Source organism: Vombatus ursinus, unplaced genomic scaffold (genome assembly GCF_900497805.2).
Source record: "Vombatus ursinus unplaced genomic scaffold, bare-nosed wombat genome assembly UNPS02014772.1, whole genome shotgun sequence".
NCBI classification, from domain to species: Eukaryota; Metazoa; Chordata; class Mammalia; order Diprotodontia; family Vombatidae; genus Vombatus; species Vombatus ursinus.
Window position 1 is genome coordinate 24703974 of NW_020954550.1, and position 13446 is coordinate 24717419.

General features: G+C 38.3%; 1 protein-coding gene across 1 annotated transcript in view; it reads right to left on the reverse strand.

The window, feature by feature from the left end:
* Positions 1-6323, reverse strand: part of ITGA1 (integrin subunit alpha 1) — a 189609-nt gene extending 183286 nt beyond the window's left edge. Inside the window, exon 1 of the mRNA XM_027863352.1 lies at positions 5698-6323. Coding sequence (XP_027719153.1) covers positions 5698-5755 — 58 coding nt within the window. The 5' untranslated portion in view covers positions 5756-6323. The remainder of the gene's footprint in view (positions 1-5697) is intronic.
* Positions 6324-13446: the final 7123 nt, after the last annotated feature.

The window sequence follows — 13446 nt, forward strand, 5'->3', positions numbered from 1 at the left end:
AATTCCCTATTGAACTTTCCTTGACAGTGACTACAGTTTTCCTAGCCACACATTTTAATGAATAGACAATCTATTCTGATTTTAGAACTGCAGTGTTGATTTCCAAAAACATTATTAAATTCAGATTCTTCACAAGGAACTAAATAATACCCTTTTGGTTTTGACAAGATTTCAACATCAGTCTCCTGGTCGTTTTTTGACTTTGACTTTATTTCATAAAATCATGTTACAATTTGACAAGCTGTAAACCTGAAAACAGAATTACTGATGGCAGGGAGATTGGAGGAGGGAGGAGCTAAAGATTAGGCCAATTGGAAAGAAATAATAGAAGAGGCAAGAGAGATGGACAATGATGATCTTTCATGAGAGTTTGTGAGCTACCAGAAATAGCTCTATTTGTAATGTTGTTAGGCAAAAAACAAAGTTAAGTTAGTTAATTTGTCTCATTGTTATTCTTCTTGCCTCTGCAACTGGAAGTTTTGTGAATCTACTACTTGATCTGATTCTAATTTGATTCTATTTACTTCTTCTGATAAATTATTTGAAACATTAAATTTCATAGAATCATAGGATCTTAGAGTGAAGATCTTAGGAATGTGATCTTAGAAAGTGAAGTTGGAGGCCATTTAGCCAAACTTGAATGAATAACACTTCTATAAAATCTCAGAAAAGTTGACATTCAGGCTATCCCTGAACACTCTCAATGATGGGGAATTCCTTATTTCAAGAGCTAGCCCATTCCATTTTCAAACGCTTCACATTGAACTTAAATTTGCCTCATTCTACCTTCCACCTTAGAGTCAAGTAAATGTAATCCCTCTTCCAGACAACCTTTCGCATATATATATATATATATGAATGTGTATGTATATGTATATATATATGCACAAATACACACATGTACATACGTATAGGCATATATGAACAAACAAAATAAGTATGCATATACAATACATGCATCTTTGTATGCAGACATATATGTATACACATACACACATATACATACATATATATACACCTATATTTTTACCTATATATTTGTATATTTTTGTTTGTTTATTCAACTGATTCTCACATATTTTGGGATCATTTGATCATTCTGATTGCCTTTCTCTAAACATGCTCTAGTTTATCAATATCTCTCCTAAAAGGTGGTATCCAGTACTAAACCCAGCACTCTATTACAGAGTATTTCATAGAAATGGATAGAGTGCCAGCTCTGGAGTCAGGAGGACCTAAATTCAAATCCAGCCTCACACACTTACTTGCTCTGTGACCTTGAGCAAGTCACTTAACTCTGCCTCAGTTTCTTCATCTTTAAAATGAGCTGGAGAAGGAAATGGCAAACCACTTCAGTTTCTCTGCCAAGAAAACCCCAAATAGGGTCATAGAGAGTCAGAAATTACTCAACAGCAACAAGAACAACAAATTTTCGTTAATCTGGAGGGAGGGGCAGACACATTATGCTGCTTACTTCTGTTAAGCTTGTAGACAACTAAAACCCCCAGATCTTTTTCACTTGACCTACTTTCTAGCCATTATCTTCATCCCATACCTCTACACAATTTTTTTTTTTAACCTAAGTGTAGGACTTCATATTTATTCCTATTACATTTTATGTTTTTTTTTGTTTGTTTTCAACCCTTCTTTCCAGCCTGTAATGATCTTTTTCAATTCCAGTTGTTTCAAACAGATATATTAGAAAAATCCTCCCATCTTTATATCATCTACAAATTTACTAAGGTTGCTATTTTCGCCTTCACAAGAGTTACTGATAAAGCTTTTGGAATAGAAGAGGACTCAGGACAGAGACCCGCCCCTCCCACCCACCCAGTTAATATCACTCCATTAATAAACACATTTTGAATAAGACATTAAACCATTGACATTTTGTTTTTGCCATTGTTAACAGCCCCTCTAACATTTTGGCTCCTCTATCATTTTGAGTAAGTATCTTGACTACCTGCCAGCTTCATTTTGAACAGGAAATCTTGTGTGTAGAAGATCTTATTCAAAGTCTTGCCTAAGACATATTTGTGAGCTATATATAGAATGACTTAATGCTAAAACTGTATTTGCATTTTTAAAAGCCAAATGGTCCCCTTTATATTTTGACAGTACTAGGCAGAGATATAATCAATCACTCAAATAATTCATCACTAGTCACAAAATTTCTAAAGTAGAGTGTCTAACTTGGTAATACTTCATGTCTAGAGGTCTTCATGGGAAGAATGGGTTATTGGAAAATAGCTGTGTGGAACATAAGGAAAAACTACTTGAGCAACAAAATGATTAACACTAGATTAGGCTATTGAGAAAATTTGTAATAATTGCAAAACTCAGATAATAGGATCATAGATAATGCATCTAGAACTTCTTGCTGACCTTTAGGGTCTCTTCCAGCTTTAAATCTATGATTCTCTGAAGAGAGTCACAATAGGTTTGCTGTGCAGGGCTTAATGGAAACCTTCATTTTACAGATGAGGAATTCTAGGCCCAGGAAGGTAGGTGACTTTTCCAAGGTCATTTAGGTAGTAAGTAGCAAAAGTTCAGTCTTCTGTCCACTGTACCACAACAGCAAACAAACCTCTCTAGAAAGATTTAATCAATCTCCTTTCTTCCTATGACAGATGATCCCTTGAATCTTGGAGTCCTGAACACTAGGTTCAGGGCCCAGGGATGCAAGTGGCCCTCAAGACTTCAAAGGGCTGTCCAAACCAGATTAAAATGTATTTGGAAATGAATAACAAAATAAATAAAAATACAATACAGTATAGATAATGCTAATTTGTGTTTTTTTTAAGTAAATATACCACATTGGGGGCCCATTTTTATTTGATTTTGACACAACTCAATACAAAGGAAATATAAAACATAGCACCTGCTCTCAATGAGTTGGCAGTCTTGTTGGGGATGGTATATGACTTACACATTGAGAAACCAAACAAATTAAGAGTCTATATAATAAACTACAAGTATTAAAATAATTGCAATGATAGTTCATAAAAAGAAGAGATGAGTGGGAACTGAAGATCCTGGAGAAAGCTTTTAGACTCTGAAGGACAGCCAACTTGTAGAGAGGTGAAGAGGCAGAAAAGAGATGAATAAAATAAAAAGCACCTATGTGGTGGAAGAAAAGATGATGCTTTTGGGGGGATGGGGGTAAAGGATGATAAGATTATCAGCCTGATTGGCATGAGGACTTATTACCTTGTGTGACATGAGGCAGACCAAGACAAGCCACTGTGCTTGGAATAAGGTGTTTCTAAAATTCTTTTCAGCTCCAAATTCTATGAACTTCCTACATACCAGAGAGAGAAATATGGGATAAATAATGTGAGATAAGAGCACAGAAGAACTGGAATGTTATAATGAAGAATTTGAGCTCCATCTAATAGGCAATAGAGAGCTATCATAGGCTTTTGAGTAAGGACCTATTATGATGAAAGTTATGTTTTAGGAAGATTTATCTGACAAAAACATATAGGATAGATTAGAATTGTAGAATTTAGAGGCAGAAATAAGTTACTATAGCAATATAGATGTTTATTGATGAGAGTCTATGCTAGAGAAATAATCATTGCAGTAGAGAGGAAGGGATAAATTAGAGAGATATTACTGAGGAAGAATTGATGAAATTTAGGGACTGATTGGGTATAAGGAATGAAGGAAATGGAGAAATCAGATGAGGAATGAGATGAACTAAATCTTTGGGGATTCAAATTAATTGTTATGTCTTCATTTAGGGGACCTGTTGATGACCAAGCTTTTTCTTATCTTGGCTTATCATAGGATTAGGTGTAATATTATTGCATTAATTATAGTAATTTTAAAAGCTTTAATTAAACATATGAAACTTCTTAGGGAAAGAATGAGATATAAGGAATATCCTTATCCTTTTGGTACTTGTTTGAAAATGGAGAAAAGGTTACCTCATCTATAAAATGAGGGAGTTGGACTAGATGGCCTTTGAGTTCTCTTCAGCTCTAAATCTATGCTCCTATTATCTGTCATTCTTATTTTAATTCAGCTATTACATATACACACATATGTACACAAATATATGTATATATATATATGCACATGTATGTATATGTGTGTATATGTATATTTCTAAAGACCATAAGAAAGATAACTTCCTAACCAGATTGCCATCTCTGCTGTCTCTGGGTTCATTGGTCATGAAAGAGTTAATGTATTCTCCTAAAGGACTTCTTTACAACCAAGTGGTAACTGAAGTATAGGGAAAATAGAATTAATTGATCTTGAAGATATTATAAGCCTTTGACATTTTATGAAACTACCACCTTTCTACTTACTCTATTCCTCTAAATTTCATCTTTACCTATCATGTAGGTAATAGTAAAGTGGTCTTTGGCACCTGTGATTCATTTTATAAAATGATAAGGAACAACTTTGCCAGTGGTAAAGATTATCCTGGTCTTGAGCAACTCAGATACAGCTAAGTATTTCCAAATATTTGTCTGTGTGTAATGACAGTAGCTGGTAAATTAAAGAGCTCACTGGCTTGCAATGCTGTTCTTGTGTGACCACTGTTTATATTACTGGAAACTGCCTGTGAGTTGTTAAGTGTGAGGATGAAGGGCCCACACACAATAGTTCCACAAGAGTCCTTTCCTTCCCCCTTTCAACCATCTTATGAAGAACCAAGTTTTCTGCTTGTTAATAATTTCATTCATTTAAATAGTCTCTTTACAAAAGTTAGCAATGCCCCTTTCCTTTTCCGTCAAAAAGAACAGTGTGCACAGAATAGCAGCTTTAATAAAAATCTAAAAAATAGACTACATACTAGCAAATTAGACATTTTGTGTGATACATCTTAAAAAATGCTATATGTAAGACTTTAGTAACTCTAGTAGCACAGTCCAGGAGAGCCACCCCCCTCCCAACTCTTCTACATCCCTGGCACTTCACATGAAGATTCCTACATATCACTTGCTGGTGGAGTGTTGGGGAAAACAAAATGAAAAAATAAATACTGTAGATAACATTGCTTATTTGCCCAATTCCTTTTTGGAGTTAACAGAGTTAAATGTTTACAGTTCCTTCTCACTTTCAAACTTTTCTTGTGCCTTCTGCTCCTTCCACAACATCCCCACACCGGAATGACCTGAAAACATCACTTCAGGATCAAGGGGGAAAAAAAAAGTTGTATATGTCTCTTTCCCTAGTCCCGAAGTAGAGATAGTTCTGAAAGCCGGATGCCAAGGGCATACAGTATTTCTCTTCATGAGCAATATGAGTATAGAGATTTGAATTTGGCATAGATTGCCTGCTGCCCACCTTCCTCCCCCAGCTTAGCACAACCCCTCCACCCCCAAACAAAAGTCACCCGCTAAACTCCAAACATAGAAACACTGTTATTTTCCATCTCAAAAGGGCTTTAATTTAAAATCCTATTTTCACCTACTGTTTACAGTTCCAAACAGTCCTCCCTTATCCTCTAACCCCAGAGTGAAAAATCAGAACAAATTCTTAGTCAAACCAAATACAAAACACTCCTTTTACACTTTAAACTGCCCATACGCTCCAAAACCTAAAGCGTTTTTATTGCTTTCCTGTCCCTCTTTTCTCCACAGCTCTATTTGTCCTGAAACTCAGCCTCACACCCTTATTCTTCACTTCTCCCTTAAGCAAAGTGGGGGACGATGCTTAAAGAAAGATGGGATTTCTCACCGGTAAGGAACCAGCATGCGACAGCGACACCTGAGCTGATGCAGCGCTGGCGGGCCATGACCAGCCTGGCACGGGCAGGAGAGGCAGGGCAGGCTCCCTAGTGCTCCGAGTCTCCTTTGGGACACGCTGCAGTCTGCCCTGAACAAACTGTGGCCAGAGCGCTCGCTGCCTTTGAGCTTCTCCGCCAGCTCTCCAAGCAGCGGAGGCAACAGCAGTGGCAGCAGCAGCAGCAGTGGCAGCAGCCGCCAAGGGGTGATTTCCTGTGTTTTCGGCAAATGCCTCTAAGTCCTCTCCACGCTTTTCACATCCAAGATGAATTGCCACATCGCCCCTCCCTTTTCTTTCTCGGTCTTTGAAATTGCAACTGGCTGATTCCCAGAGTCTGTGCTCATGTACAAATAAAGCAAGCTTCCAGTCCGTGTTTAGGCTAAAGTCCACTGAGAGAGAGGCAAACCTTAAAGGGACATCTGCATTCCATTGAATGGGCGATCACTCCTCCCGTGCCGCCTCCCCAGGGTCGTACGAACTCTAGTGAGAGCTAGAAGTTGAGGAAACTCTCACTGAAACTTTTGGGTGACGCGGATTCACTAGCTAGCTCCGCCTTCACACCCTTTCCTACTATTTAGGACAATTACAGTGAGACCCTCTTTGAAAGTACATTCTTTCGCAGTCTCACTCCTAGAGGTGATACTCATTTCCTCAGGTCAGATGCCCCCAAAGAGATCAGGCGCAGTCTTCGCGTAGGCAAAGTAAATAGCATTTTGCCACTTTCCCCCCGAATCATTTTCGTCACTGTCTCTATGTGGGGTAAATTGTAAAGCAAATACCCTCTTGTCTCCCCCAGATGGAGGCTTCCTGCCCTGACCACTGATTCCCCAAAGAGTGATTTTCTTTGTTTTTATGAGTTTGCTTACGTAGTGGTTATTAAAAGAGAAAAGGAGGTGGGTGAGTGCGCAAGATAGCTTTTCCTTAGGAAGGAAGACAAAGAGGGAAAGGGAGAAAGGAAAAGCAGAAGAGTAGGAAGAGTGAGTTCGAGGAAAGGAGAAAGGGTAAAGGAAGAGGAAGGCAACAGGGAAAGAAGAAAGGAAAACAAATTCCTCAGAAGAGGAATGTGTGTGGGCTTTTTTTTGTTTAAGATGCATTGCCCTGTTTGTATACTGGAACTGCATCTGTTCTAAATCTCAAGGTACTTAGCCTTTCTAAAGCAATATACTAAGGGCCTTTCTGTAAAACTTTTATAAATACGACGTGCTTTAAACACTCTTTAGGTGAGTTCTCACAGCCTCCCTTTGAGGAACTGAAGCCAGAGGAAATTCAACTGACACGTCCAAGACTATACAGCATGGACCGCATCAGTGGAAGATTGGGGAACAAGGATTTAGATTAAACTTGCTTTAGAAACTCCGGAACTCAAGACACCAAATTGCTTGGTGCTTATCCAGTGAATGATGCTTTGGGTACAGACCCAAAGTAGTTTTTCTTAAATCTCATTTTTCACAGCCATCGTGTCAAAGAAGTCTGGAGATTCCCGAAGAGAGGAAAGAAATTAAAAAAAAAAAAACAAAAAAAAGTTGCTGACATTTTTACGGCACTTTAGGGTTTGTAAAGTGCTTTACATTCTTTATTATATTTGATTCTCACAATAAACCTATAAGATAAGGACTGCAAAAATCATTCTTGTTTTGCAGATGAGGAAACTGAGGCTCAGACAGGTTTAGTGACTTACTTGTGGTCACACAGCTAAGAAGCATTTGAGTTTCCAACACTCTAGCCATGATATCATGCTGTCTCCTAGTCTACTGAGTTGGAGTTTTAAAGATTGGAAGCTAGGGTAAGTTTTGCATTGAATCATTCACATGATTAACTTTATTAAAGATTTTATGGATGATTTTCTGAGGGCAATGCAGAAGGATTTAATTTTCAAGCTTTGTGTCTACATCACTTTTATGATTTCTGTATAGTGGTCAAATGGACACTAGACCCTTTACTTGGTCTGTTTTCTTTCCCCATTGAGGGGAAATGAAATAAGCATAAATGAGGTTGGTTTGGAAGATAAAAGGCACAAGATATGTTGCTGCAGAATCAAATAAATGAACCTAAGGTAGTTCTGCATTACTGTTGGTCCAAAACATTTGTTGCCCCGAATGGGTGCTCAAAAGTGTTTTGATTACTTGGAGCTCTGGCTAGATGAGATAAACCAGATCTCCAGCTGGGGACTTGAGCCATGGATTAGACAGGTGTGTATGTATGTGTGTGTGTGTGTGTGTGTGTGTGTGTGTGTGTGTGTGTGTGTGTACCTGCAAGTACAACATTTGTGTAAGAAAGGTTATTTCCAGCTCAAGATTCACTTTTATGCAAGGGTGAACTGGAACTAACTCAAGCTGATTATTAAATTTTCAGTGTGAGTATTTGCACCTTGGAAATTGGCAACTACTATAAATCAAGGCTTAATTTATTGTTTTGTTGATTGTCTAGACTTTAAAAAAATGTTAATAATGCAGATGAAACTTGAAAGTATGCTATGAGTACATCTCCCCTCCCCCAAGCTGGTTGTTAAACATTTACCAGCACACCCTTGCCTTTATATGAATACTGGGAAAAGAATCACCTGGGAATCATGACTCTACAGTTAATAAAGGAAAATTGTTGACTTACAGATAGATGAACTGGGAAGATATCCTTCCTTCCTTCTTGTCTTCCTTTCTGTCTTTCTCCCTTTCTTTCTCTTTTCCTTCCTTCCTCTCTCTCTTTCTTCCTTCTTTTCTTTCTCTTTCTCCCTTTTTTCTCTTTCCCTCTCTTCCTTCCTGTTTTCCTTTCTTCCTCTCTTCCTTCCTTTCTTCCTTCCTCTTTCTCTTTCCTTTTTCTTTTTTCTCTCTCCCCCTTTCTCTCTTTCTCTTCCTTTTTTTCTTCCTTCCTTCTTTCCCTCCCTCCCTCCCTCCTCCTTTCTTTCTTCCTGTCTTTCTTGCTCTCTTTCTCCCTTTCTCTCTCTCTCTTTCTCTCTCCTTTTTTTCTTCCTTGCTTTTCTCTCCTAGGTTGGAAGAACAATGGCTCCAGAGCCTTTTCTTACAGCAAATACACATGGAAGTTTGACCTACTTATTTCCAGTTTGGGCTGGTTTGTCCCTCCTTGAGTCTGGCCCCTGCCTTCCCATCTAGTGGTTCATTATAATGGTGTCAGACTTAATGTGGACACCCAATTGGTTTTTTAGCCCTAATGAAGCTTAAAACTACTTTGAGAGTTCCATAGACTTAGTCTTTCCAGTAGTAGGTTTTATAGGCAAGGGTACACCACTACACCCAGGGGTTTTTTTCCTGTGGATCATACAGGATCATAGAATCACAGATTTAAAGCTGTATTATCTGATTTGATTTTTCTGTAAGGGAAATAATTTTTAAATATATATTTCATTTAGCTTGGGATGACAAATTTCAGATGTATGAAAACAACCTCTGTCCACAGCTTTTCAGATCCTTTTCTACCTTCTGGAATTTTAGGAGTAAATTCCAGCAAAAATCATATTACATGATATCACATTCCAATTCAGTCTAATAATCATTATTTTATGCTCTTCAGTCTCTGGCATTCAAGGCCCACTATAATCTTTCTAACTTTATCTTCCACTTTTCTCCTATTTAAATATATTGTTTCAGCCAAATTCATCAACAATAACATCGTAGCATCTCAGACTTAAAAGAGATCTTAGAGGTCATTTAATTTAACTTGCACTTGAATAGGAATCTCTTCTCTATTAATGACCACAGTGGTCATTTAGGCTCCCCCTGAAGATTTCCAGTTAAATGGAACTTACAACCTGATGAATCAGCCTTTTCCACTTTTGTAGTATGCTAACTATTAGAAAATTGCTACTTATATTGAGTTTAAGGCTACTTCTTTCCAGTTTCTACCCATTATTTCTACTTCTAGCAAAACTACACAAATCAAGTGATTAAGCATTTATTAAGCTTCTATTGTGTATCAGGCATGGTGCTAAGTGCTAAGGATATAAAGAAAGGCAAAAAAGAACCAACTAACAAGCAAAAACAGTTTCTGCTCACAAGGAGCTCACAGGTTAATGGGACAGACAGCATGCAAATAACATATAAGTAGCACACAAATAAAATATATGCAGGATAAATTGGAGATAATCAACAGAGGGAGGATACTAATATTAAGAGGGATCAGGTAAGGCTTTTTGCAAAAGATGGGATTTTAGTTGGGACCTGAAGGAAATCAGAGAAAGCAGGAGGTGAAGATGAAGAAGAGAATTCTAGGCTTGGTAAATGGTTGGTGAAAATGCATGGAGTCAGCAGATGAAGTATCTCATTCAAGAAACAGCAAGGAGGCCAGTGTCAATGGCTTGAAGAAAATGTGGATATGTGGAAGGTATAAGAAACTAGAAAGTTAGGAAGGGATCAGCTTATAAGGATTTTATATTTAATTCTGGATATAATAGGCAACCATTGAAGTTTATTGAAGGTGGGAGAGAAATAATATGGTCAAATTTATGCTTTAGGAAGATCAGTTTGACAGTTGAATGAAGGATGGACTGGAGTGGGCAGGGGCTTGAGGCAGGGGCACCATCCAGAAGAATACTGCAATAGTCCAGGTGTGAGGTGATGAGGGCCTCCATCAGGGTAGTTGCGAGAAGATGTTCTCTATTCTCCCAGAGGAGAGAAAGTGTCATATATGTACACAAGGGGTGTTAGAAAAGTTACAAGCAAGATTTGGCAACTGATGCCATCCTCCCTGGGTTACTGGGAGGATAGCGGTACCCTTAACAGTAATAAGGAAGTTAAGAACAGAGGAAAAAAATTTTGGGGAAAAGTTACTTCAATTTTGGATGTGTTGAGTTGAAGTTATCTCTGGACATCAAATTTGAGATATATAATAAGCAGTAGGAGACGTAAGACTGGAGGTCTGGAGAGATGTAAGGGGCTGGAAAAATAAATCTGAGAATCATTTGATGGAGATGATAATTGAATCCATGGCAGATGATGAGATCACTAAATGAAATATTATAGAGGGGGAGTCTAGGAGGGACAGGGAACACCCATGGTTTGTAGGCAAGACCTGGATGAAGATCTAGCAGTGGAGCCTGGGAAGGTTTCTGCAAGTCTAATCTTTCTTCCACTCTCCAGTTAGTCAAATACTTGAGGATAGCTATTGTATCCACCTCCACCCCTCCATTCATCTCTTTTCTAGGCTAAACATCTCTAATTCCTTTAAGTGGTTCTAGTATAATCCTTTTGTTAAAGACTATCTCATGACATGAAGGCCCAGGTACCCTTCAGAGTATTTTCTTGTTCACTTGACTCATATCTCCCAATCCAGGAAACCTTGGAAAACATTATACATGTATATGTACATGAATCTGCACATGTGCATGTATATACCTACACACATACATATGTGTGACACACATATGTACGCATGTGTATATTATAAACATACATGTATATACATACATATGTGTATATGATACGTGTGTGTATATTATACACATATATGTGTATATATATATTTTTTTTTTGTTCAGTTGTTTCGATTTGTCTGACTCTTCATGACCCCAAATGGGTTTTTCTTGGCAAAGATACTGGAGTAGTTTTGATATCTCCTTCTCCAGCTCATTTTACAGATGAAGAAACTGAGGCAAAAATGACTATGTGACTTGCCCAGGGTCACGCAGCTAGGGTCTATACACTGCAATACCTAGCTATTGTTGACTAGAGAAGTAATTAAGTCCTTCCCATCTTGTTAGGATGTTTGTGTTTTAGAAGGTTATTTTCCCTCCCTTGAAAAAATCTGAGTAAGCATTCGTATGTAGATTCAGAAGAGAAAAAAAAAAGCTACAAGCTCCTCCATAAAGCCTTTGATCCTCATTTGAGAAAATAACCCAAGGTCATTTGATTGGCAGTGGGTAGGCACTCTGAGTGGCAGAACTTCCTGGGAAGATTCATGCCTATGTTAGTTGGCTAGTATCCTACAACTGTTCATTGTTTCTTGCTTTCTTTGCTTTTATCCTAAAATTAGCAGAGATGGTCTCCTCTTTTCCCCCCAGTAAATAACAATATATAACTATCCATCTGGACCCAAATAGTCCCATAGCACCTGAAATCATGGATAAACTCCTCCACCTACCCCTTAGCAGCTAACCTTGAGTAAATTGGGAAACATTACAATAGTGTCTCATTCCACTCAATCAATTACTATATTTCAAGCATAGATCTGTAAGCAGAGATAGTAGATAATACCAATCACCTGGAACCCTTAAAAGAAGAGAGCATCTCAGACATCTTGGAGGTCGGACACCTCCTATCCATTAAAATAAAAAGCTGGGAAGCCATCTTTATTTAATTGTTTTTTTTTGTTTGTTTGTTTGTTTGCTTTTGTTTTTATTAGGCAATGGGGTTAAGTGACTTGCCCAGGGTCACACAGAAGTCATCTTTAGCACTGCCATAATGGCACCCCAATTCAGACAAAGATTTAGAGGACTCCAGTGTCCCACTTAAATATCCAGCCCTTCTGAGGCCTTGGTTGGTTATGTAGACTATCATTTAATGAGTTGTTTGGGATAATACTAGTTTAGTGTGGACAATGGGTTACTGCAAAAGTGCTCGTTTGAAAAGGTATTTGTTGCCAAATGAAGGAGTTGTTGTGTGTGATTAGTTCTTCATTCTTGAAGAGGACCATGACATCAGTAAGATGATGAAATGACATGCAAGCAATTTGGTTTTAAGTGTGGGATGGCTGTGCAATGGCACCAGCCTCACTTTGTCCTATGGAGCCATCTGGGTCCAGTGGCCAGATATAGATCAGGACAATTGGAGATGGCTCAGGATGCAGTGGGGGACCTTGGCCTTTTCGAGCTAAGTCTTTCCCAGGTTTCACTTTGACTGAGGAGTAGAAATAGGTAACTGATTAGGTCTCCTTATTTTTAAACCTTTATTCTCATTGCTGGAATGAGGGACCTTAATGTATAAGCTATCAAAAGCTTCTGTGATTTTAAAATACATTAACAGGAAAATAACACCCAAATTGAGAAAAGAGATAATAAGTATTCTGGTCTTTCAGACCTCATGTGGGACATGATTGTGTTCTAGGGATCACCTTTTAGGAAAGGGATTGATAAGTTGGAGCATGTTCTTTTTTTTTTTTTTTACTTTTTTCTTTTTGGTGAGGCAATTGGGGTTAAGTGACTTGCCCAGGGTCACACAGCTAGTAAGTGTCAAGTGTCTGATCTGAGATAGGATTTGGACTCAGGTCCTCCTGACTCCAGGGCAGTGCTCTATCCACTGGGACACCTAGCTGCCCCTGGAACACGTTCTAAAGAAAAGAACTAGGATGGTGAGAGTATCTGCAACCATATCATGCATTTGTCATGACAGCCAGATATTTGTGCCTTCCCAGTCCTTCCTTATTTGCATAACTAAGGAAAAGAAAATGTCAGGCCAAAAGAATATAAATGGAAATGGGCGGAGCTGAAGGCAATGACTAAAGATTGTGGGAGAGGGGCCTGGAGGAGGAAGTAGTGGCATCCTGGGAGAGATATTAAAGAGTGCTTCTGTTGAATCTGCAGCTAAGAAAAATCAGATTTCAATTTGGCCTCAGACACCTGGTTTATAAGCTCTTAGAAGGAACTGTTCTTTGTTTTTTGTTTTTTGTTTTTGCCTCTTTTTGTATCTCCGTCACTTACAATAGTGCCTGGCACATAGTAGGCACTTAATAAATATTGGTTGATTGATAGGTACA